The sequence below is a fragment of the Trachurus japonicus genome, chromosome 5, assembly GCF_045865225.1.
Source record: "Trachurus japonicus isolate A0001 chromosome 5, Traja_1.0".
Classification (NCBI taxonomy): Eukaryota; Metazoa; Chordata; class Actinopteri; order Carangiformes; family Carangidae; genus Trachurus; species Trachurus japonicus.
Genome location: NC_140911.1, coordinates 34,233,324 through 34,259,737, shown reverse-complemented (window position 1 = coordinate 34,259,737; position 26,414 = coordinate 34,233,324). Strand labels below are relative to the sequence as shown.

The 26,414-nt window shown below is 42.2% G+C and overlaps 1 protein-coding gene across 2 annotated transcripts; it reads right to left on the bottom strand.

The window, feature by feature from the left end:
- Positions 1 to 276: 276 nt before the first annotated feature.
- LOC146988044 (ras-related protein Rap-1A-like) lies at positions 277 to 24,946 on the bottom strand. Of its 2 annotated transcripts, none has more exons than XM_085777683.1 (8): positions 24,801 to 24,946; positions 17,429 to 17,517; positions 16,437 to 16,505; positions 16,034 to 16,090; positions 15,039 to 15,179; positions 10,375 to 10,518; positions 9,022 to 9,149; positions 277 to 1,383 (listed from the first exon to the last, which is right to left on the bottom strand). In XM_085777683.1, exons 2-7 carry the CDS (start codon positions 17,483 to 17,485, stop codon positions 9,060 to 9,062), a joined length of 558 nt encoding a protein of 185 aa, XP_085633809.1. In that variant the 5' UTR covers positions 17,486 to 17,517; positions 24,801 to 24,946; the 3' UTR covers positions 277 to 1,383; positions 9,022 to 9,059. The 2 variants fall into 2 exon arrangements, with proteins under 2 accessions (XP_085633809.1, XP_085633808.1); XM_085777682.1 differs by having other exon boundaries at positions 24,904 to 24,946.
- Between the last annotated feature and the right edge of the window lie 1,468 nt (positions 24,947 to 26,414).

Below are 26,414 nucleotides of genomic sequence, written 5' to 3'. Positions count from 1 at the left end.
GCTCCATATTCATGATGAATGATTGTCCTATTAAGCCACATTATGTCATCTCCTGATGGAGCTTTGACTCAGTGCACTGTCTGTGACGTTTGTCACTGTGAATCATTTCTGCTCATATACTGACTCCTAGTGGCGTATTACAGTAAAGAATCAGCAATTACCTCGAGTTACACGTAACAAAACGTCCCCCTAGATTTTCTGTTTTTGTTATTTGTACATTTTCCAACATTTTAAAACATCTTTTAATTCCACTCTTCTCAAATAAGTCAAATCCGCTTTGGATAAAAGTTTAATTCACAAAAATACATTGACCAATATAATGAAAATGTACTAAAATGTACTTTAATAATCCATAAAAGCTGGAACATCATTGACAGAAAAACACAAGAAGCATTATTAGAGTTGGTTTAGTATAATATATTTCAGCTTCAAGAGACATAGAAATCAATCCTTATTTTTCCCCATATTTCTTCTATAAAAGGCCCATTTTTTCTGAAGCATTATTATGCAAAAAATGGCATTAGAATATATTATGGGAGCTATGAAATCCCAGTGACTGAGTATAAAATTAAGTCACATCAAAGAGAGATATTTGCAGAAGAGAAGTCCATGAACAACAGGGCGAACAAAGAAAAAAAAATATAATAAAAATAATAATACATATTATAGACCTTGATCTATCATCACTGACTTGACAGGCATGGAGAATAGGTGTATGGCTATAAAAAATGTCTCACTTTTCCACTTGATTTCACTTGAAAACATCTACACTTAATAACTGATGCATTTTTTTCATGCTCATTTTTGAAGAATATTTATAATCATACAACTAAAGAGGTCAACTTCCATGTCTTTCAAATACAATATTGATATTGAAAAAGATGAAAAATACTGAATCCAAGTTCTAACTTTGTTTTCCTTCTGAAACGCTTTTATTTTCCTTTTGTTAAACTGTCAAAAAAAAAAAGAAAAAGAAAATAAGGGGCTGCTCTCTGGCCATGTACATGTAGGCGGCTCATGGACACTTTTTTTTCTACTGTCATTATCATCAGTTTGTGGTGTTTTTTGTTTTGTTGGTGCAGAAATGGAGACCGTCCGTTCAGGGTTCACACTGAAACTGAGACACAGAGGAAGGTCCTTGGAGGCGAGAGACCAGAGTCTTCTCTCTCTCACTGTCTTTTTCTATCTTTTTTCTCTCCATCTCTATCTTTCTCACTCTCTCTCTCTTTCTCTCTCTCTCGTGCAGATCATCCTCATCTTTGATAGGAGCAGTTCAGTCAGCTGATTCACCGTTTATGGCTGATGGAGGGAGGGGTCGGGGGTCGGGACTGTTGGAATGCTGGCACGTTCCAATCAGGGCAACAGTTCTTCATTACAGCATTTCTGTTTAAAAAAAACACAAAAACAAAACAGTGCTGTGGTTTAGTCCTCGTTTCTGTATCATCTATAACTCACACCAATAAATCTCCTTGACACCAGCAGTTGGCAGTCACTGCCCCCTGCTGGCCGCTCAGTAACATCACATCTTAGGGCACATTTGAACAAGATGCAAAAAAACAGACAAAAAAAAACAGTTAATTTATCTAATTTTTTGGCTTATGCCGAGACTGCAGTGTGAGCGACGCATTTGATTTTCTCTAAAAAAGACTATATCAAAATGTATAGAAATTATAACATTTTGTTGAGCTTTGTAGCAAACGCGTGTTCCCCAGGTTCTCTGATGGTTGTGACATATTCCACCTTCGTTTGATGGTACCGCCATTGCTATTACTCCTGAGATTTGAATATTGCACTGCCATATTGTGATCTGTGATTAACTGTTCAGCTCTACTACATCTGTTTGCACAATCCTATGTGCAGCGACAGATAAGAATAATTTCTCCTTATTTTTATTATTTCTCTGAAGTACTCCCTCTAACAGCAGAGTGTCTTGCAGCAGAGGTTTGCTTCCAAGTGTCAACACATGGCCTCAGCCTCAAAATTATTTAAGAGGGCTTACGTAAGCTTTGTTGCTGCATTTTCAAGGGGAGAGCTTGCACATTGTGTCAGCATTGGGCCAAACTGATGGGTATTCTTAGCATTGGACGGCGTTTATGAACAGATGGTTCAGTATTGAACACAACATAACATAAAATTGCATAAACTCCATGTCCGACTTTTTGTTTTTGCCTTCTGATTCAAAGTCTAAGTTCACTTTGTGTGTGATTTAGCGGCATCTAGTGGTGAGGCTGCAGAATGCAATGACCTGAAAACCCTAACATCACCCCTTCATCTCCAGACATCTGAGGAAACCTAGAGTGGCCTTGAGGGAACATTAAAACACACACGACTGTCTCCAGAGCCAGTGTTCAGTGTATCTGTTCTGGCTCCACTGTAGAAACGCAGAGGAGGATTCACTCCTGTTGTGAATATGAAAGGCTCATTCTTTGCTAATGAAAATGCAATGATTCTTAGTGTCAGATTAAACAGTAATGAAAACATAATTATGAATATTATATACCTTCTCTGCCCACAGATCCCTCTCCAGCCTACACACTGGTCCTTTAAGGACAGTTCTTGGACGATTTACACCACCCAGGGTTTTGAAAAACATCTAATGGTCTCTCCGTCTCTGAAAAGACTGTAAAAATGTAGATTTGACTTTATCCCATTTAAATCATATATTTATATTAGTGTCTCTCACACTGGAGCAGGGACTAAAAGGCTTGCAGTGAATGAGAGAGTTGAGAAGGACGAAGAATGTCCATTTACCAATTTCCTGTTCCATTTCCTAATCCCTTCTCCCCAGAAACACTTTCAGGACAAATGGACGTGTAAGGAAGCTCAGAGTGAACACTGCTTTATTTTGCTCCTAACTTCTGACCAGCCGCCATGGCTTACAGTCCAGGGATCCCTCCTGATACCTTCCAAAAAAGACATAGGAGGGAGTCTGTGGAGCTCCTTCGGGGATGCATAACAAGGGTACATGAGCAACGGAGGAAGATGCCTGTCTGGCTCTGCTTTGGTCCTCCTCCGCATTTATCATCTTCTTACCGCCTGATCTCACAGTAGTGTTCACATTTCATATTCACATTACATATAATTACCTGTTTCATATTTGACAGTGTTTACATCTATATCCAAGTTGCAATTACAGCCACAGAAATCCACAAGTTACAATGAAATTAAATGTGGATCGATCAACATGTCCAGGATTTTTTAACACCGACATGTTCAACTGGGCACTAAACCATCCCACAACATCAACACACATCAAATTGCACTATTGTGTAATGTCCATTAAGTATTTTTTAGCAATTTCCTTGTCAGTTGTGATGACACTCTTTGAAGACATGAGTGCTTGCAAGTCATAAACATGGGAATCTCTCTCATCGTTACCTTCCCTCCCACATGAGACGAATGCAGTATTAGTGCAGCTGCTTTTACTGCCCTCTTTGCTCAGCTTGACACACCGGCGCTGCTTTTAGCTTCGTCATTAAAACAAGGTTTGCGTGGTTGGATGTTGAGAGCCAGTGGCGAGAAGGTCTGCGTTTGTCTTATCAAATCCCTAACGGTCTAAAGTTTTTACCAATGGCAACATCTGAGGGTGGGGCACAGGTTGAGTAGAAATAGAAATAAGCATATGCACAATCCTGCAAATCCATGCCCAGCTGCCTCCTGGAGTGGCGGCCTCTCCGGTCATTTATGGGGACTCCAACTGGGCAAGGAATGCGTTTGACTGATCTCAGGAAATAGAGGGGGAACTAACTAGGGGATGAACCAAGAGACCATTTTTACTGCAGACATTTGACTGCTCAGGTCTTTAACAAGAGAAATGGTGGTGGGTGTATTCAATTTAAGAATTGTGCTAGTATTGTGCTAATGAGCTTTATACCTGTGACAGGTCCAAATGTCTGCCGTGAAAAAGGCCCAGTGTCCTGTCTGTCAGAGAGTTGGGTACAAAATTCCCAGCTGAAGCACCATTCAAAGGGGAAAACAGAAAACAGAACTGAGAGCTCAATTACAGAGTCTATAAAGTCTGATGAAGTCTTGTGTCGCGGTGATAAAACAACATGTGGGTACATCCGACTCAACATGGTGCCAAGTTAAGAGTCGCTTTCTGGAACTAAGCCCAAAATGTCTGTCCAGAGTTTTCCAAGAAACATGGGGCAAGTCTGGTAGCTTTTCCGCTGTTTTGCTAACCCTCCTCTCAGCCATGTGCATTTGTTTAAAACGAAGCCGGCGAAAAATCAATCCATGGAGCAGTGGATAACGTTATATATATATATATATATATATATCATATACGATTTTACAACATGTATATTTGTGTAGTCTTAACCGTATGTTATGGAGCGCGTTTGTGTCGCGGTGTGTAGAGACGAGAGCTGGGACACCGGGGCGATGGTCAGGTACTACACTAATGTTGCAAGGTTGGTTTTCAGCCATGAGACGTGGAAGGCAGAGAGCCTCCATTCTCACTCGTAACAAGTCACAAGTCATGTAGTTAACTATCACAATTACTCCGGAGCTTTTTGATTCAGGTAGAAATGTAGCAAAGCCACGGGAGAAATCCTGCTTAATTTCTCTTTAAATCTGTACAAACTGTCTTCCTTTTGGCATACATCAGAATCAGGTTTTATTGCCAGGTATGTGTGAGCACATACAAGGAATTTTTCTCCGGTTCTTAGCTACTCTCTAACTGACTACTACAGTACAAAAATAAATAAAGTTAAATAAATAAACAAATGTAAGATATCCTACGCAGAGCACAACTATAAATACTCATATCCATCACCTACAGAATAAATATGGCATCCCGCCAGAGGCCCGCTGTCAGTTCCTGGCCCCAGGGAATACAGTACCATCAGACACACAGTTCAAAGCTCATGAGGTCATCAAACAGGGAAGTGGCCACAGAATGAAATGTCCCTGTAACTTTCTCCCTGCCCCATCCCAGGCTGGCACTGTAAGAGGGGCTCTCTCTCTGGCAGTGTATAGTGAGGTAGTGTGTTGTGAGCAGTGGAACAGTGGGGCTGTAATCCCATTAGTGTTGGTTCATTGGGCTGGCCAGCGTGTGAACGGGGGCAGTGGGGACAGACACCGCCCCGGGGCCTGCTGACAGAGTCCCCACTCTCACACACTCTGGACCTCGAACTGCCCACAACACAGATGGATTCAGACGAGGAACGCGGTGGGTGGCTTAGCGACCCTGATGTCTGGGCTGGGCACAATGGTACTGTCTGTTTCGCTAATCCGGTGTTATCGGCAATATCAAAAGTTTTTTCTTTTTCCCCCCACACTGCAAGTTAAAAGTAACTGAACAAGGTAGATGTAAAATCTTTGTCGCGGGTTTGGCAACGCTCAAGCTTTGTCCTGACAACACTGTTAAACTCAATGTGTGAACAGGAACTGAGAGACACAATGAGAAACTACACAATGACCAAGACACCTGAAAAAACAAACAAACACCTAAGCTGGTGGTTCAGGTAGAAAAATGTAATTCCTTGAAAAAGAACTTACTTCTAATCAAAAGCACATTTTTATGTAACATCTGAACACCGTTAATTGCATCTGCACATTTAACCAACCTAATAATACAAATTATTTTTATTTGCTCTTTATCTTAAAGAGACCCCTAGGAGTTGGCTTTTGGTTATAAAAGAGTCTCTTATTAATGTGGATGAATCTACGTTACCCACACTTGTTAATCGGTCCATTTTCGATAAATATATCGTTTTGTCTTTATAGTTATTTTGATATTTTTATTTAGTGGTCGACTCGCCGAGCATTTCCTAGTTTCGGACGTTGCCCGGCGGGAATAACGCCGCCAGATTGCCGTTTATGGTCGGAACTACGGCGGTATTCGTCTTCGAACCACCGACTTTCATTCGTGATTAATGAAAACATTCTTGGCAAATGCTTTCGTTTTCATCCGTCTTGCGCCAGTTCAAGAATTTCCCGTGCGCACGGAGGCTCACGGGAAACACTTCGCTTTCCAAAACTCCTCATAGTCCCTTTAACACATAATTAGCTTTGACATTTTGTACTTTTATTTTCCATTCTACTCACTCTTTAATGGCAATAGATTGCACAAAGATTCAAGTCTAGCAGAAAGTAAACTATTTATCTGTTTTTATATTGGTGCTGTTTAGATCTGGCTGTTCTGCAGCCTGTGTGGGTGCTTTCTAGAAACAATACAGGAGAGTAAAGCAGAAGAGGTTTACATGAGGACAGAGGAAGCTCCCTATGTGCACCTTATAAGCTGAGGACAATGCCATAGTAACTGGAGATGATTTGTCCATTCAGAGACAGGGATCAGCTAGAGGACAGGATCCCTAACCATAGTTCGGAGTCTACATCTTGCACGAGGACGCTTCAGCTTGACTTACACCCACAGAAATGACAGCTTGTACTGACGTCCTGCAATCGAAGGTCATAGTCTCGCCACTCATTCTGCCATCGTGCTGTCCATTAGTCTCACTTACCAAATGAAGTGGTGGTCAAACAGAAGGCAGCCGGAGATTAAGGCTGGAGCGTTTTCTAAAGAAGGTTCTGCATCAACAAGCAGGCCAAGTATCACAAAAGAAGTATCAAGGCCAAAAGCTTCAAGGAAAGAGAAACCCCCATAATCATGGACACTTAACGCAGAAACTGTGTCAGTGTGAGATGAAGCATGTCACCTTTTGCCTGTACATCAGAGTGCAACACAACCATTACCTCATCGAGGGGAGACTGCTCAAATGTGTGCTCCATTATCTCTGTTTGAATGATTCATCGCAGCGAGACTACAGAAACACATTAAGTTGTTGAAACTGATTTTGAGGAAGTGTTGCGATTCAACAGACTTTTCCCCCCCTGACGTTGAATGTGGCCATGGGAAGCAGCTATCATCAGCAGCTCACCACTGCCAACAGCAAAACAACCGAGTTGGTTTCGAGCCTTCAGACTTCACAACCTTGAATGTTTGGAAACACTGAGGCCCGACTCAGTAATCGCCATGTGAGGGTGGATGCACATCATAAGATCTCACAAGATTTCCTCAACTGACTGAACCTAAACTGATCTTCTAAAGGAAATTTTCCACATTAGGGTCGAAACATTCTTTACTGTGACTTTCTAAATCACTGCAGGGATGGTTTAACTGGGGTTAAATCTTATCAGAAGCTCGTAGTAAAGAGTAGAGCGAGGAGTTATATATATAACCCTGCAGAGTCAGTGCCTTTACCATTTCTCACTGTTAAAAGGTCATTACTGGCAGAGCTGCAAATCAATAAGCATGACTTCTTTGTGGTGATTTTGGCAGATTTACCGTATTGCGAAACATAATAGGATTTCGAAATAAAAATAGAAACCACTGTGACGAGTGATCTTGTTCACTTTGCCCACCTCCAGCTAAAATAACACACATACACACATGGATTTGTAAAAGCAAAACAAAAACTCCAACAACAATTACAGTACAAAGGAAAATATATCCACTTTTTACAAATGTCACCGAAGGCCAGTTAAAAAATGTGTATCTGCTCAGAATTGGGATCAGGGACCAACAGTCTGGGTTACTGAACATGACAGTTTTCAGACATCCTCGTCACCAGCATTCGGCTGAATTGTTAAAGCAGAAGTAAGCGGAATGTTTGTGTTAATATAAGTCTTAAATAGTTCTATCTTCCGACAGCAATCACTTACATAGAGTGTTTGGTCTGAAACACGGGTCTGTCAGTCACTCTGCTCTACTGTAAGCCGAGGAGAAAACTTTCCTTGTATCCTACAACCTTTATCCAATGAGGAGAGAAAACGGCATAAAGGGGCGGTCCTCTCTGTGTGTGCAGCCAAGGGATGCGCGTGAATGTGGTGACGTAGGGACGAGGGCGGGGGCTGCTAACTCCATCGGCTGACAAGAAGTTAGCCAAAACAACCGGATCGCTTACTTCTGCTTTAAACAAAAAAAATAATAATACTGTGAGAAAATTGAAGAAAGAATATGAGAAGCAGAAGCGATTCTGATTTTTCTGGAATCGACCTGATGGCAGATCAGGATTTCCTGAAACCAAACCAGCTGCAGCTGCCTGTAAGGTTCTTATTTAAATACAGCCACCACAAAGTGACTCATTCACTCAACCATAAAAAGGCTAATGAAAGCACTTGCTTTACCACCCAAATACGTTTTGGGTGGTAAAGCAAGTGCTTTCATTAGCCACAGAAATAATACTGTTTGTTAAAGGATGACAACTGCAGTCATTTATACAAAGTAACAAGACACATCCAAACCATGAGCAAGACGTCCTGAGTAATCTGTTGTTATACAAATAATTCAGTCAAGGTCAGCTTTTCTTCCATTACAGTAACTTATTTTGTTGTAATTTCCATTTCCACCACCTACAGCATCTGTTGCACCCCCAGCTGCCTGAAGGGGGGGCTAACACTCTGAACTGCATCTCCAAAAAGGTTTCTCTGATATTCCTTAAGCCCTCAGATCCCTGAGCACAAGAAGGCACAGCAAGTGTTGGCATGATGCACAGTTTTCTGGAAACATATATGGGGCTTTTAAAAAACTATAAAAAAATACAAAAAATCACCACACCAGGGGAGCAGGTGGCTGTAGACAACCAGCCAAACACTGTGGGCAATAACGATGAGTGAAAAACCATCTCCGCTTGGACAATGGACAACGATTCAATCCTGTGAAAGGTTGTGCTTCCTAATGAATGTCTGCATCATTTTGAAATGAAGATCTTTTGGATTCTAAACAATTTTAAGACATTTTGTATCCTTAAATTAATAAGAAATCAAGGTTAAGGTCTTTTGAGACTTGTTGACCTGTGGATACCCTGTGAGCAAATAAATGTGAGCTCTGCATGATGGTGCTGCTTCATGTCGTACTTTATCTTTCATCAGTTTCTATTATGAGTTTGTCCGTCTGTAGTTAAGATGACACAGGAAGAACGAGACTATTACATGAAAGAAATTAACCTGACAGCATATCTGCACGTCATGTCCTTATATATATGGCAGCTGCTACACACATGCACACGCACACACCTGGCTCAGAGCTGCTGCAGGGGCTGGAGGGGGGGTCTTTAAAGCAGGACACAGTTGGATTTCTTTTTTGCCTTCTTCTTTTCCACTGGCGTTTTCCTATTTATCTGTCTGACCAGGTCATAGAAGATCTAAGAGAGACAACAGGAAAAAAGACAAATTACACACTTGGTAAACTCATCTTTCCACTTTCACACAGTACAACCTCTCCACAGCTCTCTTAACAAATCACTTAAAGCATTATCACTAAGTGGATTGATGTCAGAGTGTGAATCACTGAGCAGCAGGTTTTCATGCAGTTGAGGTTATTACTACTAACATCTGAGATAAACTTTACTATTGCTAGGACAAAATATTATAATATACAGTAAAAGTTATTTGGCAATTAAGAGTTATAATCAATTTAATACAATTCTTGCCGGATTAGTATGCAGGGATGCAAACGGGTCAGGACCAAAAAAGAGAGGAATTGTCTGGGGGGGGGTGCTCACCATTAACAAACATTACAATATCATGGAAAAGTAAATTTCCAGTAGTTCAACCCCAACCAAGTATTGAGTGCATATAGATGGACAGATTTCAGAAGGCCAACATTTCTATATTACAAATGCTTAAAAAAAAATCCTTTGCAATATTTCAATTTTGGAGATACTGAATTTTAGGTCTTCACTGAATGTTAGTCATAATTATTACTATTAAAATAAACTGAATAAATAAAGACATGGGATGTTTCATTCAGTGTGTAATGGACATATAGGCCTATATAATGTGTTAGTTTCACTTTAATTGAACACATTCTACATCGCGGAGGCGACGTCTTTCCACTCAGGGCTTCCTTCACCTCTGAAACGGGGCAGAGCTCCGTGGAAACACCTGCCTGACACAGCAACGTAGAGAACCGTGCATGTCCGCGGCGCACAGCTCCACGGACGGGAAGGGGGGGGGAAACGGCGTCGCCGTCGCACCGACTGCACGCGGATACGCGCCGCTTTGGGTAATGAGCGCGCATGTCGCGCGTCTACATTGGAGGTCGGCTGTTATCAGTATAATCAGAGACAACCATGAATGAGTTCGCCTCAGTTTCACGTGATTGTCACTGTCAGCCTGTTAGAAAAACATTTTACTGACCCCAGCTGAGACGCTGAGACCCCCCCCCCTCCCCTCAAAAACAAAAACTCTTCGGATCTGAACGATTCACACAAGTCACCTAATTGGTCATGAAAAAAGCGAGTTTCGCTTTTCGGCGCGCTGTTTGCATCCCTGAGTATGAATGTACTGTAGTGAGGCAGGTGTGAGAGAGCTGGTTGTTTACAGTGCAGACAGGGTCAGCAGTGGTTTGATTCTGTGCGCACTCACATCGAGGACGTTGATCTTTGACTTAGCAGAGGACTCTAAAAAGGCACAGTGGTTCCACTGTCTGGCCAGGTTCTGGCCCTGCTCCTTCCCCACCACACGCTCGTCCTCCAAGTCGCACTTGTTCCCCACCAGGATCATCGGCACCTGAAGACAAAACAAGGAAGAAAAAAAAAATAATTAATCCTCCTGAGGCAAATGATGTGATTGTCTTGTAAAAATAAATTAAACCTGCTTCATGAAAGAAACTAAAATAGATTGAGTGAGTTAATTACGTACAACAGAGGAAAACATAATTAAAACACAAAATTATCAGTGAGGGGTGAAGACAAACACCTGATTTGATCAAATGCATGTGTGTGACATTTATTTTGAGTGCTAAGTCCATGGCTCCTTAAGTAAGTCTACAAAAATAAATAGAGGAAAAGGAGGGTGAAGAAGGAGAGAGGAGAGGAATATTTAGTGAAGGGGGAAAATGTCGAGTGAGCCAATAGAAAGGATAATAAAGAAAAGCAGGGGTGGTAAGTGAACATGAAATACAAGAAGGAATTCAAGTGGTGAAAACAAGGTGAGTGAGACAGGGAGTTATGGCAAAGTAGCAATTTAAATGTTTTTGGTAGAAGTGTTAATATGAGACCTGTGGTTCAATGTCAATTCCAAAATCAAAAGATATAACTGAACACATGGGGAAAATACACCAAAATTCAAAAGTGCCTAAAAACAAAGCACAACGTCCTGATCACGCTTGGATGCTCCAAACACATTTAAAACTCGACTGTGGTGGGAAGGTGGTTTATCGAAAAGACGAAATGCAACACAGACTGTTGGAAACGGGCTTGAATAAATTGGCGCTGCGGCGTCTGCTGTGCTTCTGTGAACAACACACCTTCATAGCAGCAGCAGCAGCAGCAGCAGCAGGAAAAGACGGAAGAAAGAAGAAAAATCGACTTGTGTCCAGGTAGTGTGTGCTTTCACACCTCCTGCACTCTCGCACAGGAAATTGAACCAACAACACAATGACTCTCAACAGACCTGAGTGTAGTCACATCAGTGAGTTCAATAATTGCCTACCCATAAAGATCAATATCAGGGCAATTTTTCACAGCAAAGAAAGTGAAGTACATGTTCAATCTCAATGTACAAAAGAGGAGATATAATAATTAAGAACCCCATTCATTTCAATCTGGAGCCTGAATGTGGGAAGGTCACAAACTATTTAGAAAAATCGATCCATCCCTCTGGGAAGGCAAAGAAAATCGTTTAGCTTACACAACAAGAGATTTAAAAAATCAATATGAACTACCCATGAAAGTAGTTTATTTTTGTTTTCTTTCTGTAGAAAGGAAATCCTTTTCTTACTCAAACTAAAAGCAAAACTGCCAGACATAAGGTCCAGCTGGTCCTGGAATCTCCCAAACACCCAGCACTTCTTCTTTTGTGCACTCGGCCAGATGTTTGAACAACCAAGGTCAAAAAAACAAAAACTCTCTGAGGAAGAGAGAATATTCTGGGCAAAACTTCAGCCCTAGCTGTCACACTGGGCAGAGCTGGGGGGCAGTCAGGGTGTCGGGATGCGTCTCATCCTGCCTGCTGTTTCCTGACCGGCTATCTAGGGAGCACGCTGGCCCGGAGGAAGCCATGGCGGCCCCGCCCAGCCGGGATAACATCGCTTTCCTTCCTGAATGTTTTCGAACATTTCAGTTGGATTCCACGCTCTGGCTGCTCCCTGGAATTACATGATAGTGTCAGACTGTTTGTTTGTAGGAGCACGCATTTGCCCATACTCACATGATCACATCTAAACAAGGCTTTACAATAAAACCCCCCACCGTTAAACCTTGTGACAACACACAAAGTGTCAGGGCTCAGGTTGGATGACAGGTCTCTCTAAAGTTTCACAGGATATCCATGCTGATGTTGAAGTGAAGCAATTAACAGACGTAATCTAACTAGTGGAAAACTTTGCTAGTTGCAGCACGTCAGGCGCCAATAACATATCAGCTGGGGAAATCTATTTGTGGTGGGCCAGCAACAAATAAATCCATGCCTGGGAAATCCTGTCTTCACTACCCTCTTCTGAACCAGAAACAGCCCCCAGACTTGTCTTGTGGCTCTGGAAAAACTGGAGTTTTGTAAGCAATATGGTAGTAACCTGACATGCGCTAACTTGTTCATACTTCAGACCCTTCCCCAGCCACAAGTTTACTGTTCGGAGGTTGTATTTGACAGCGGTATGCCCACATTCCTGGTAATGCTTTTTGAAGCTATAGAATGAATATTTGAGGGTCTCTTTTTTTCCCCCCTTTTCCCTCTCTCTTGGTCTCTCTGGGCTGTGGGGCAGACGACAGGAAACTACGATGTTTAGATTAACCCCACGGAGGTTGCTGCTTGATGTTTGATATCCAAACAAGCCTTCGCACTGGACTGCTGAATGACATTTCTCCCAGGGGTCCTGGGAGAAGCGGTGGTATGCCCTCCTAATACGAACTCCGAGCCAAGCTGGGATGAAAAGGATGGAGAGAGGGGATGGAAGGATGAAAGTATGCGGGGCAAGAAAAAATGCTCAGTGTCAGCAGCACACGAGGCAGCGTTAGCCTACTTGAAGAATCTGCACAGCCCACAGAGACGCTGCTCAGACGCTGTTAACATGCTACAGACAGGTCCTATCCCGCCCACAATGGCATGCTAGAGATTGGCTTGCGGGGAACACAGAACAGGACACTATAGACTAGTTTCAATGAATGGAGCCAGTCGCTCCAAATGGCATGGTGCGTCACAAGCATGGAGTCGGTTATTAGTACCATCCTAGTCAGACAAGCAGAGACTGAGATGGCCCGGAAAAGTCATAAGACCTCTCTTACATAAGAACTGTGGAAGGAAGTAAAGGGAAGTGAGCTTTTAATACACTGGTGACTACTTTATTCTTGACTCCTAACGACTGTATTTAAGGAGATGGAATTTGGCCCCACTGTGTTCAATGTACAGTCATTAAAAGGCTTTTTTAATTGAGCTTGGCAACATTAGGTGCGTCTGTGCATTTTGCCAGCTTTGCGGTAAATGGTGCGTGGCGGTGCTGAGAATGGGAACAGCTGTAGCAGCAACTCGAGTGTCTGCTTCAGCTCTGCAATGGCTTTAAAGCTTTCACTGAATAAGAAATCTGTCCTCCTGGATGAAAAAAGAAAAAAAGAAGTAAAACATGTTAAGCATTTCCTTTGGTCGTGCATTCCTGCAAGGGGCAAAGAAAGATAAACAGATGTCACCGCCGCCATCATAGGTAAAAAAAAAAAAGGCTTAAACCACCACTGGACTGATAGCTGACAGAGTGGACGTAATTGCTAGATAAGCACAACTGTTTAAATAAAGGGGATATAAAAAAGAAGGCAACCGAGAAGAAAAAGGGACATCAACTGTTTTCTTGCATGTTGGGGAGCCACTGATCCTGCAATCCATCTGTTAGCCTGAGGCTAACCTCAGCTCCTTAACCACGGTGGCTCTAATGAAGCACCACAGCCTCACGATCCAGTGTGTTTTTGATGAGCTGAGGCTTTCCTTGCACATCATCCCTGACAGTCCAATCACCAGCACAGAGTGCCAGACCACAGTTAAGACCACAAGGCAGGCCATAGAGAGGAGGGGGATATGCAGAGCAACAGGCACTGAAAAGGCCAGTCAAAATACAAAAACAGGAGTGGGTGGGGGGGAAAGTATACTAGCGTTGAAACAGATGAAGAGGAGCGAGAGGACGACAGATAGATAGATGGACAATAAAAACGGACAAAAGTGTGGTGAAAAGCTTCTGGACCACACTGCAGAGGAGCTTCACTGGTGGTTGACAGGGAACAGAGAGCAGGAGAGGGGAGGAAAGAGTGAGAGAGTGAGGGTTATGGTAACATTCATTCCCTCCAGAGATCACCAAAAAAGGGCATCTTAGATTCTGCTGACGCACTGCCCCACCAGAAAAGGGGTTGGAGGGTTTACTCACTCCGACTGCCTCGCAATTTACCAGAGATACGGAAAAATGGAAATGTGTTGGTGACAAACAGCATAGGGGCATGATAATTACATGACACATCCTCTTTTTATTTGCCCTGTCCCACAGTGTATTTCAGAAAGAAAAGAAAAAGCAGTTTAACATCTCCGAGTGAGATAAAGACGTTGCCCTACTTTTTTTTACCAGACTGCGATTAAGTTGGGGACCAGTGTTGTGTTTCCATGTTAAACAAAGATGAAGTAAACAAACCACAGGGACCTCCATGACGGTAGTATTAGCTAATGCTAGCCCACATGCAGTGCACAAGTTTCACTCAGTGCTTCCTCATTGTTTGTACTCCACAGACAACACAGACCTAACACCATGACACTGCCAGCATTATGTTGAGATAATTCAAATTTATAATTACTGGCATAAGATGCAACGATTACAGTGTTGAATAGTATCCATAGCAACAGCGTGATCAGGTCCGTGAACAATGTAGGTGGCTGAGAACATGAAAGTGGGGCACTTGTAACCTATCTGTACTATTTCCCTCTGTATCTGGTGTCTACGGCATATCCCGTTATTACATAGAAAAGAATAAAGTGAGAGATAACAATGTTAAAATGTGCTGAGCTGAATTGAGTTGCTATAATTGCGCTTGGAAGCCCAAGTCTGCAGACTGTGTACTTACATCCTCTGTGTCCTTTACTCGTAGAATCTGTTCTCTCAGGTCCTGGAGGTCGTTGAAGGTGGACTGTGCTGTGATGGAGTATACCAGGGCAAAGCCTTGGCCGTTCTTCATGTACAAGTCCCTCATTGCTGTGAACTGCTCCTACACGGCGGAGAAAATGCAGAGGAAGAACAGGCATGAGCTCTGTCATATTCCTCCTGGTATTTTATATCCTGTTTGTTGAAGATGATTTACTTAAAGTCTGTTACATTTAGCATAAAGTCACAACAGTGTGACCTGCTCCGACATCCGTGACATACAGCAGATGTTTCTGAGCCAAAAATGAGTCAGCTGCTTTTCAAGTCAGAGAGGGAAACATTTGATGTGGGGGATTCACTGTCCTTGTCTTTCTTTATAATAAACTTAAAAAATGTGCTCGGGTTTTGGATGGTTTGTCACACACAGCAAGCATTTTTTAAATTATCTGCAGATATTTTATAGATCATCAGATTTCATCCAATAATCATTGATTAGGTGCAGCCCTAGTTGATGCATAAAAGACTGTTGGCTCTCTGTCAAATTCTTTTCACAGCATTGTGCAGACGTGCAACACTAGCAGCACCCGCTGACCTCCACCTGTTGCTTGCCCACCATCAAAACAGTAGCAACCTACTTACACCATTTAAAGTATGTTATTTAACAAGTTTGAACTAGATAGACATTAAAACAACCCATACTGAGGAAGCATAGACTTGTGTAGGGGGGAAACGTAAGGTTATGATAACTTGGTTGCTAAATCTTTGAATGTTATTTCTTTACCAGTAAAATCCAACTTCTTCCTTTATCTCTATACTTTTACATCCCATCAAGTGTAACTTATCTGCACCAGCCCTGTTTTTCCTCAAAGTAAATGACCCTTCCAGAAAGACCAGTGCCTGTTCAATACAGTGACTCATTCTGGATACACAGAAAAGCTGGATATTGACTGAGCTTTTAATGGCAAGGAGCTGACTTACTGTGCCTGCTGTGTCGAGAATTTCAAGCATACATTGCTGCCCGTCTACCTCCACTTGCTGGAAAAGAAAAGAAAAGAAACACAGCAATAAGATTAGATAATCTAAAACTTAATTTCAGGTCACTGGGCACATCATATTCCATGTTTAAATTCCTGCATACAATAAATACCAAGAGACAACTAACCTAAAGCAAAAGAGAGAGAAGAGAGAGAGAGAGGGGGGAATAAAAAATGCAAAGCAGGAGGAGAGAAAGAGAAGGAAAACAGAAATGAAAGGGGTTACATGAGAGAAAACAAGAGCACAATATCATGACGTGAACTTTCAGAGCAGCTGCTAACAATCAGCTCATTCCAAGCAGGCGCTCACTGCCTCTCCCTCTCTCCCCCCCTCGCGGGACACTCACCTTTCTGTATGAGTCTTCTATTGTAGGGTCATATTTTTCCACAAAGATTCCCTGTACAAACTGAACTGTCTGCAATAGAAGAGACAGAACAAGCCGACATCAGATCAATGTGACCTTTCAGGCACAGGAACAAAATGTCCACAGAAGAAAATCTGACCCCAAGCGCCTTGTCTTCAAGCTCAGATATGCGGAATGATGAGGTTCATCAGAGGAGTCAAAATAAAGCCACTGTAAATTCATTTTATTAACAGTGACTTTATGCAAATGCAAGGTTTGGACTGAGCTATATAAAGCCCTGAGCTTAGTGGCAGGTTTACATTCAGGGTAGACTGAGTTCACCTGATAACGTCTTAAGGTCTCAACATGTCAGCCTGCCAGTTTGAGGGATTAATCCGACTTTGACACCTGGTCCAAGTTGGATAAGCTGGGCATATAACATTTCACAGACATGCATGTTGTCCTGACAAACTTGTAATGAAAACAAAAGACATGAAAGTTTGAAATGTTGTGTTTGCTCTTCATCAAACCCATGGGAAAAAAGCTGAAAAATGGATTAAAAAAAAAATCTACCTTAATGGAATTTGGCTTTGAATTGTTTTACAGTAAAATGGTGCATGATTCCTGTAACTAGAAATCAAGAGATGGATGAGAACTACTGGCTGCTGCAGACGTAGCTAGATGTTTTTTAAAGAGAACTGCATAAAACTGGCCGAGAAGACAGTAGGCGTGAACACTTGTGAGGAAACACAAGTAGAAAACCAGGAAAAGGACTCTTTCATCTGTTCTCTTGTGGTTTCCTGTAGGATTAAAAAAAAAATCATCCACCCTAATTTGCCTTACCTTCTTTTGCCACCGGCGTTTGTCTGAAAGCTAGTAAAACATTTCATTGCCATTTCACCGACAGTTGTCTGAGAGAGTCTTTAGGAAACACACTGCACAGGAGTAGAGACAGAGGGAGGCAGGAAGGGGGTCAGGGGAGTCTGGATACTCACCAGAGCGGACTTGCCCACACCTCCAGAGCCTAACACCACTAGCTTGTATTCACGCATGGCGGGATCGCTTCACTGGACAGCCCAACAGTCTGTAGTGGACAAACAAGCAGAAGCAGAATGGCACAAACAAGATGAGAAAGGCGTGAGAAGAAAGAGAAATGAAACTAAAAACTAAAAGTTCTGCTCAAGTCAAGTCAAACTTTCTTCGTCAAACAAAACAAAGGAATTTTCCCCCTGTCTGGTCTCCGGATTTTTTTCCTCTCTAGTAAAGAGGGATTCTAGTCATTCCTGGAGGTTATGGACAAGACGCAGCACAACAATAGAGGGAACACCCATAAGTGGAGCTGCTTCAGGGTGGAGGAGGTGAAGAGTATGTGACCCCTCTCTAACACGAACCAGCTGTGAGGTGTACGAGTACGGGGGGAACTGAAGGGGAGATGATACATGGATCTGGCAGATATTGCTCCTAATGACACAATCATCTGGCCCTCACACACCAAAACACACCCTGCTGTCAGATTTTTAGCCATTGACTCATTTTTGGTATTGTAAAAAGAAGAAGAAGAAGAAGAAAAAAACGGCAATATAGTGTCCGTCGTTTTGACTAATGACAGAAAACAGCTGAGGGAAGTGGAAACTGCTTTGGGGAGGAAATTGTGAAATCACTGGAATATCCCTTTAAGAGACATGCAGGCTTTGAATCATTGGCACACATTGTGGCGTAAAGTCAGAAGAGTTAGCCAACTGGGTCACTACAAGCTGGGCAGCAGAGACTGCCTCACTGAAGTTTAGTTGTAGCTGGATGCAGAGCGGGGATTTCTGCTGCTCTGTCTCCTGACCTGACTTCAGATCAACTCATCAAAACTGTTGGTTGACGGTGAACAGCGTTTTAAATGAAGAAGGCTAAACATTTTAACCCAACTAAAGAAATAGATTAAATTGAACAACACTTTTCCTTCAACAATATGAAAAACTGACCTTATTCAGTAATGGATGTACAGTACATGCTTATAATTAGACGAGTTGTGACGTGTGAGTGTTGACATTACCCCCCCCCCCCCCCCATGTAAACACAATTAATTTGTTATTCTGATTCTGAGATATTTGATGGTTTAAAAACACATCACCACACTCAACTAAGGAGACACTTACAGCTAATGATGATTATATTATGATGATTGAATAACAAGATTCATTTCTTAGATTGTGGATCAGTCGTTCCCATCCATCAGCCACATCTTCAAATGTTTTGCCTCATCCCACTAATGGTCTAAAGCCAAAATATATTCAGCTTTCAAAGACATACAAGCAGAGAACTTATCAGATTGGAGAAGCTGAGACCAGAGGCTTTGCTTGATGAATTGCATATTCTTCTGTCGTTTGACTTATCAATTAACAAACTAATTGGTGCTGACGTTGCCAACCCTCGGTACCACACGTTTCAATAATTGATACAAGCTTGGCATGTGCCTTCGTCATTTGCAGACTTCCCTCTGAACGGTTTAACCCGGTTTCTTTTCCCTCCACAACAGAGAACTGGTGGCTTAGTGAACCTTGGTCCTGAAGAAGAGGGTGTAATTCTTTTGGGTCAGTGAAAGTGCAGCTCGTTTGGCATCATGACCGTGGTGGAAAATCAGAAAGTGGCTTATGTTAAAAAAAAATCAGGCCCCAAAGACGACTGTATAGCCTGGCTTGATAATCAACCCTTTTTTTTTTTTACAAACCATCAAAAGCTAATCGCCAGCCACTGTGGGAAGCAGATGATCCCTCCTACACTGTTCTTTTTACAGCACACTCCATCCAAATACACAGGGGAGGTGGACAAAGGACTAAGGACCTCCAGTTTCAATCACAAGCAGTGACCATGCGGGATATGAAGCCCCGACTGTGAATAATTCATATTCACTAATCCCTCCGCACACAAAGAAGTTCTCCTCGCCTAAGGGAGGAGCCGCTGGAAGGAGAGGAAAAAGAACAGGGCTGCACGAGTGCTATGCAAACGCTCTCTGCTGCGCTCTCATGTAAACACTCGAGTGCAGAGTCAAGTGCATGCACAGTGTCACATACACAATGTCGTACAGACAATGTCACACTTTGATTTAGGCTCGGCCTCACTTTGTCAGCTATCTGCACACATCATGTTTCTTTTGCATGGACGCTGTGGACTGACCCCGGTGAAGACGGATGACGTCAGAAGCCCGCTCCGGCTGTTAGATTATTACAGTATGTGACTGCTTCAAAAGGTCGTTAGAAAGGACGGAGCCCCTCCGAAGATGAATGTGCCATCTTTAAATTCACTCCTTGAGCAAAAGTGAGGTATATACAGGGTTCCTACACATTTGAAATTTCCAAATTCCATACTTTTTTCAGACCCTAATTTACAGATTTCCTGTTAAAAAAATTCAAATAATTTGTGACATTTGAGCAATTAGATGTGTATCATGTAAATAAATTGTGGAATTAATCTTTTGTTTCCATTATTCTGAATGTGTATGCCATGCCAAATAATTTATAAGAGATTGTAGCTAGGTACAATTGCACACACAAAATAATTAATCCAAATAACGTCAGATAAGACCAAACCCAGATTAAGATAAATATATTTCCATAGTTTCTATTTTCCATACTTTTCCAGACCTGGAAATGTATAAATCAACTTTTCCATACTTGCGTAGGAACCCTGTATAAAATATGCCATGGGTTTTATTTTTGGGCCAATAAATCACCCGAGTAGATCCGTTTAATATCTATGTACAACCGTTTAAAAAAAAAAAAAGTTCTGTTGCTACTTTTCTTTGTTGTCAAAACAAGGACAAGTCACGTTTGGCTCTCAGAATCACTTCTGATAACATTTTCCAACCCCAAACATGCAAAATTATCTAGTGAATCTTATTTTTCCTTTTTGAATAATATCCTGAACAAAAATACGTTTCTGTGTTTGTTTTAATACGTTAATTGAATATGAGCCAAATGCACTCCGTAGTGTTTTTACACCATGTTGATAGTGAAGATAAGTGTCTGAATGCCACTGAGATTCACGTGTTTCGCAACCAGTTGAGTGACTAAATGGGGAACTAATACAGATCATTCTTTCTCCTTATGTAACTTTAAGTGCTTAGCACCGCAGAAAATTGGCCAACCTAAGCATTTTCCTTTCAATTAAGATTTTGAAAGTTTGGCATGAAAACAACTTGTTGAACAGCGTCACACAGCTCATCTGTGCAGCAGTGTTGATGAAGTCGGTACTTCAAGAATGTTTCTAACCCCTGCAACATTCACCTGTGTTTTTATTTCATGTGTATGTTATAATGCTGTATGAGGCTTGGCAGGTCATCTGAGGATGAGACTACTTCTGCCTGCAAGTAAAGACAAAGTTTTGAAGCTGTCACGCTTCATTGAGCATCAAACTATTTTTTTTAAAAGGCAAGGTTGCAAGTATGTTACCAAGCTCGAGTAGGAGTGAAGGACAAACTCTCTCGGCCTAAGTGTCTTGATTCATGCTCTTGAGGATGGCAAAGTGGTTGTGCTTTCTCCCAGCCAAGACATACCACCTTCCTGAAACCAAATGACAACACTGATCAACACTCAAAGATTTTTTCCCCTTAGCATTCATGCAGTGAACAACACCTGTTTCCTTTGAAATCCTGTCTTTTAGAGCTTTCCTTAGCTGCAGCCTTTTCTACCCAAGGCAAAAACAACACCAGTGGCTGAAGAGGATGCTCTTACTCTGACACCTATTCTGCATACAAATTTTCATACCAGGAAAACTACACACACATACACAACGCTGTACTCTCTCGACGAACTGATGTCCAGGCTCGCAAACGCACACAAACACACAAGTGTGCCCGCACACACACAAGGCCATGTAAGGACATCTCCCTTTAACACCAAACCCTCTCCTTGTTTCCACCGCCCTCGACTACACACTGTCATTCCCAACAAAACAAACACATCGCGGCCAGGCCAGTCCTCGGCTCTCGTAGTAACCCCAGCAAATAAGGAGAGAGGGAAAGCCACATGCCACAGAAAACATGCTCCACCATGACATCACTGCATCACTCACCCTCTACAGCCGGAGGTATGTATCCATCTAAGGCTGGAAATTGGACGAGGTGGGTGCTGCTAGCGGGGATATGCGAGTCCGCATCAGCTACAAAACTCAAACTGGAGAGCAGGAGCCTCCACAGCTAGATAGACTACAACACTCGGGATCTACTATTTCCTGTTCTGGTGAGGCTAATCCGACAGCGGAGAAGCTGTCACAGCAACTGACTCAGCAGGCAGCGTGATTGACAGCTGCCCTCTCTATCTTCCACACAGTGCGGATGGTGAAAATGCACACATCCGCTGCTTAAGCTAGCAGCATGATACCAACTCTTGCGGCATCTTATTTGCTTGCTTGTTGACCCACATGACAATTACAGCAGCTACACTGTTAAAAAAAAAAAAAAAAGTGTATCCCCCCGAGGTTTAAGGGTAGAAAAAAACAGCGTGAGATAATAACTGCTCCAACGGAGTGTGTTTTGAAGTTGATAAGCTCCTAGTTACTCATTACCTCTCTACCAAAACCACACTTCACGTTAAATGTTCACAGCAAGCTTAACACGGGAAACCCACAAAGTTTGGGGGAATAACCCAGATGCTACCCACGAGAGAAAACCTGTCAAAGAAAGAGAGTGAGCAAACTTTACGGAGAACTGACGCTTCACTTTTAAAGGCGACTCATTTGAAACTTATATCCTGGCCGATTCTTGTAAGTGAGGATTTCCCGCACAGTTTCTATCAAAAGATCTTTTTCTCTCAAACACAAGTTTAAAAGTGTTCAATATTTCATCATGATGCTTGTGTTACAGCTTTTCCAAAAATAATGTTGAACAGTGTCATTCTGTATTAATTAGAGGTCAAATAAACAGCCATCAGCTGAAAGACACTCACAACCTGCACAATTTAGCTTTTGATAATAAATCAATGAGTGATAATATTCTCTGTGGTTTACATTTCTTTAACAGAAACTCATGATTAACTCAACACAATGAACTGAAATGACAATGACAATTTCAGTCTCCACCAAACTACATTAGTCCCTAATAATGGAGCTGTAAAACAAAGGTTCATGTTGCTATTCATGTTACATGACTACAGGATTGCCTGTGGTCTACATATTTACATGTTCAGCTGACCTGCTGTGCCCTAGTTTAGCAGTTAATTGGAAACAACTAATTGAAAGTGTAACAATTGAGCTCTGTCTCCAATTTACCTGAAATTAGTCCCACGTTACATAATTCATCCCAGAAAACTTCCCAGAAAGTTAAGAGATGACAAGCCCATCAAATAAAGTGCTAGCAACAGAGCTTTTAAAAAAAATAGAAATATATTCAGTGACAAGTACTGTATTAGCCTATTTCTTTTTTAAAAAGCTGATCCTCATGTGAAGGGTATGACCTGCCTTCAGGAATCGACTTTTATAGAGACGTTTCCAATATCTACCTTCAAGAGAGTACGCCGACATTTGTTCATCTCTTGTCACACTTAATTAACAACCTAGTCTACACTAAAAACTAAAAACTAAAAACCTTAAGGCTTAAAGAACCAACTGTTCCTAGTATACAGTCGCATTGTCCCTGCATCTCTTTTCAGGCCCACCACAGCCTTGGATGACCCCATGAGTCAGAGCAAAACTTCAGTTAGGGATTCTAAACTTCGCTGTGACTTAATTATGACAAAGATCTGTAACTGACAAACACCATCAGCCAAATGCATCTGTGTCACTGGGGCCTTGACCTGTAACCACATCCTCTTTCCAGAGCACAAGAAGGCTTCATGCTGATAGGATGGAAAAGGAGTAGCTGCCTACTAAAATAGCCTCTTCCAGTCTCTGTTCCTGTTCAAGACTCCAGACAACAGGCTTGTATAGAACAAGGGGAAGTGGTTTTAATAGCTTCTATCTCAATATCAAAACTTTCAGTTATGAAGCGGCAGAGGGCACAGGATGAGGGAGGTGTATTGGCTCCATCTACAGAGTGAAAAACTGTGCCTTCGACCCCCCCTAAGAGAAATGTCTGCTTCATAGAAGCATGGGAGGATCGGCAGAATCGAAATCTAAAACTTTTAAGGACCTTTTCAACACCACATTAAACCCAAGTGTGAAAGTATGATGGAGAACCAGGAGGGACAATGTGGCTGACAAGTTTTTTTAGCTCCTCGTGTGAGCAGCTGTGACAGTTTTAGCTACAGGAAACTCAGCAGAAAAAAAGTCCATGAATGCATTATTACAACAATACTACTGATTGTTTAAAATGGTGCATTTTGCTTCCCTGAAGCCCTGAAATTGGATTCAGAGTCAATTTATGACTAAAGATCGCTGCCTGTGCGAGGCAACACAAAATATTTAAGATTTGTAAATCAAATTTAAGTCTGTCTCATACCTCCCGAGGTCTTCTTTTAAGGGAAGCTGGGTACAATGTTTCATAAGACTTTCTAAGATCTGCTGATGCCCTCCTGGGATAATCCATTATCAATAAAGTAGTTCAAAGATGATGAGTATTGTAACGTTAACGCACCTTTCCTGTTTCTCAGCGCTCTCCTCTGCAGCACATGAAAACCTGCAACAGGCTTCAAAAACAAGCTCGGACCCCAGACAAGAGAAAATCATCTGAGCTCTTGTGTTATCTAACTGTGAATCTACCTAATTTGCTTACAGCAGTAGCATATGTTTATCACTCCAGGTCATGCTAAGTCCCTGCAATCTGTGGCTCTGACTAACACCACACACAGACCGACACTCCGTCGATGTGTGTGCTTATAACAAGCGCAGCTTCCCCCAACATTAATCAAAATCAGTTCAAATCATAAAACCCGCTTACTGATAAATCCTTAAAAAAAAATACCATAATCTATAATCCTGGCCACTGAGCCCAGCATCTGTCCATAAACAGTCCAGTTACACACCAGCATCTACTCTAAGTCCCGTTATCCAGCTCGTTAGCAGGAGGCTGCTAACTAGCTGACTAGCTCCAACTGCCTGCGACGGGCCGACACTTCACGAACCGCTAGCTGCTGCTCGTTAGCAACCGAGCCAGCTAGCTAGCCGACACATTCCCGTCCTCGCTGTATGGTCAAAACACAGCCGGGCTGTCGGCAACACGCAGCAATCAAACGCATTTCACAGCTCAAACGTCCACCGGGCTTGGCAGGCTCCAAACCGAGCCGCATGTCGGTGTTATTCGCTCGGGAAAGGCAAAGCGACTGCTAACGCTGCCTGCCCTTCCGCCCGGCCTTGACTAAAATGGGAGTGCACACTCCCGTTTTTGTACTTGCGGACAATTCTTCTCGTTTATCCGACAAATAAAACACACGCTGCGCACTCTACCGTGTCTGCTTATTGTCCCGCAAGTGTCGACGTGACTTGCGCCCAGGCAAACGACTTCTTTGACGGCGTCTAGCAGCTGCCAAAGTTTGGTATTTGCACTCACCGTTTCTCGCTCGCTGTCTCTCGCCGCTCCGCAAGTGTCAGTTCGCCTCCGGCCTGTGCGCGCACAGACGTCACTCCCCACTATTTCTCATTTTTCTTAAAAGGGCATGACACATGGGCCTCCCGTCCCGCATCATTTGCATGATAACGGACTGCAGAGTAATGATGAGTGTTAATACAAATATACACCCACACACATATACACACAGAGATTTTATTTATTTAAAGCAAGTGATACATTTCAAATCAGCTGCACATTTGGTCCGGGATTTACAGTAAAGGATAAATCCTGTGACACTCCCTATTACTCTGACTGTCGAGACTTCCCATCAAAGGACAAAACCCACCGATGAGCTGAGCCTACAAATAAGGAATTTCTATTCACATACAGCATCACCATCAAGCATATAGCAGTATAGCCTATATGACATGTATAAAAAGTGTGTGGTGATGGCTGCAGGAACAAGTGGACTAAAACATCTGCACCAGAGGTCAGATGTGAAAAAGAGACAAGCTTGTGAAGTGCTCCCATTTTTTCAATTTATATATCACACATGTGCATGCATAATGCCTACAGTAGGTATTGCATTATTGAAATGACCACTGTTACATCTCAGTGTCATAAATGGAATAGAGTCAGCACAAGGCAAGACTATGTTAAGTTGTAAGTCTTCATAAATAGCTGTTAAGTCATTTCATTGACATTTTCCTTGAAGAGATGTTGATTGTGTTTGATATCATCTACTTACAAGCTCCTCAAGGGAGTGTCTATCAAAAAAGAAAATTAAATAGCAATCATCTTTTATCGCTTGTTAAGTTCTTTTTACAGTAAAAAAAAAAATCTCACGTGACTGCGCTGAATATTTATGAGTTTTGCATTAAGGGCTGGAAACAACATCTAAATGTCAAGATGAGATTGTCAATGAATAAATAAAGACAAGCATTCCTCTAGATTTATGGCATTTTTAAGATCAAACTATTACTTTGATTAATCAAGAAAATAATAGTCAGCTTTAGTTTACTTCCAGACCTAGTAGGTGGATATACAAGATGTGTGGTAGTAAGGTCTTCTGATGGTCTTATCATTCAAGATTTCTATTATTTTTTATTTTTAGGTTAAACCACAAGACAATTGTTCTTTTTAATTTTCAGTGGAAATGATTATCATTATCATTCCATGACGTGTTGGTCGAGAGCACTGCCATGCGTGAACAATCCCTGACCCCTCACACATATTGAACTGATGATGTAGCAGTTGCATCATTGTCCCCTCCCCAGCCCGCCAATCATCCAGTGTCCTTCACCTGTACCTACACCAAGCGGGCTTCAAACAGATAACAGGTGGGTGACACAGACACACAGGAATGCGAGAGAAAAGTGTTCCCTTCTGTGTCCCGAGAGTCAGTCACACAGATTTGGGGCAGGTGAAGAGAAGCACTGGTGTGTGGATATGTTTGGGAGGAGCTCCCTCTAGTGGAAGATAAACAATCCAGCAATCACTCTTGATCTAAA

Excerpts from the sequence above, each read along its gene's own strand:
- LOC146988044 (XM_085777683.1), bottom strand. The coding sequence starts at position 17,485 with ATGCGTGAATACAAGCTAGTGGTGTTAGGCTCTGGAGGTGTGGGCAAG. Across the intron at positions 16,091-16,436 it reads TAGAAGACTCATACAGAAAG|CAAGTGGAGGTAGACGGGCA; the intron begins GTGAGTGTCCCG and ends TTTCTTTTCCAG. Across the intron at positions 10,519-15,038 it reads GAGTAAAGGACACAGAGGAT|GTGCCGATGATCCTGGTGGG; the intron begins GTAAGTACACAG and ends TTTTGTCTTCAG.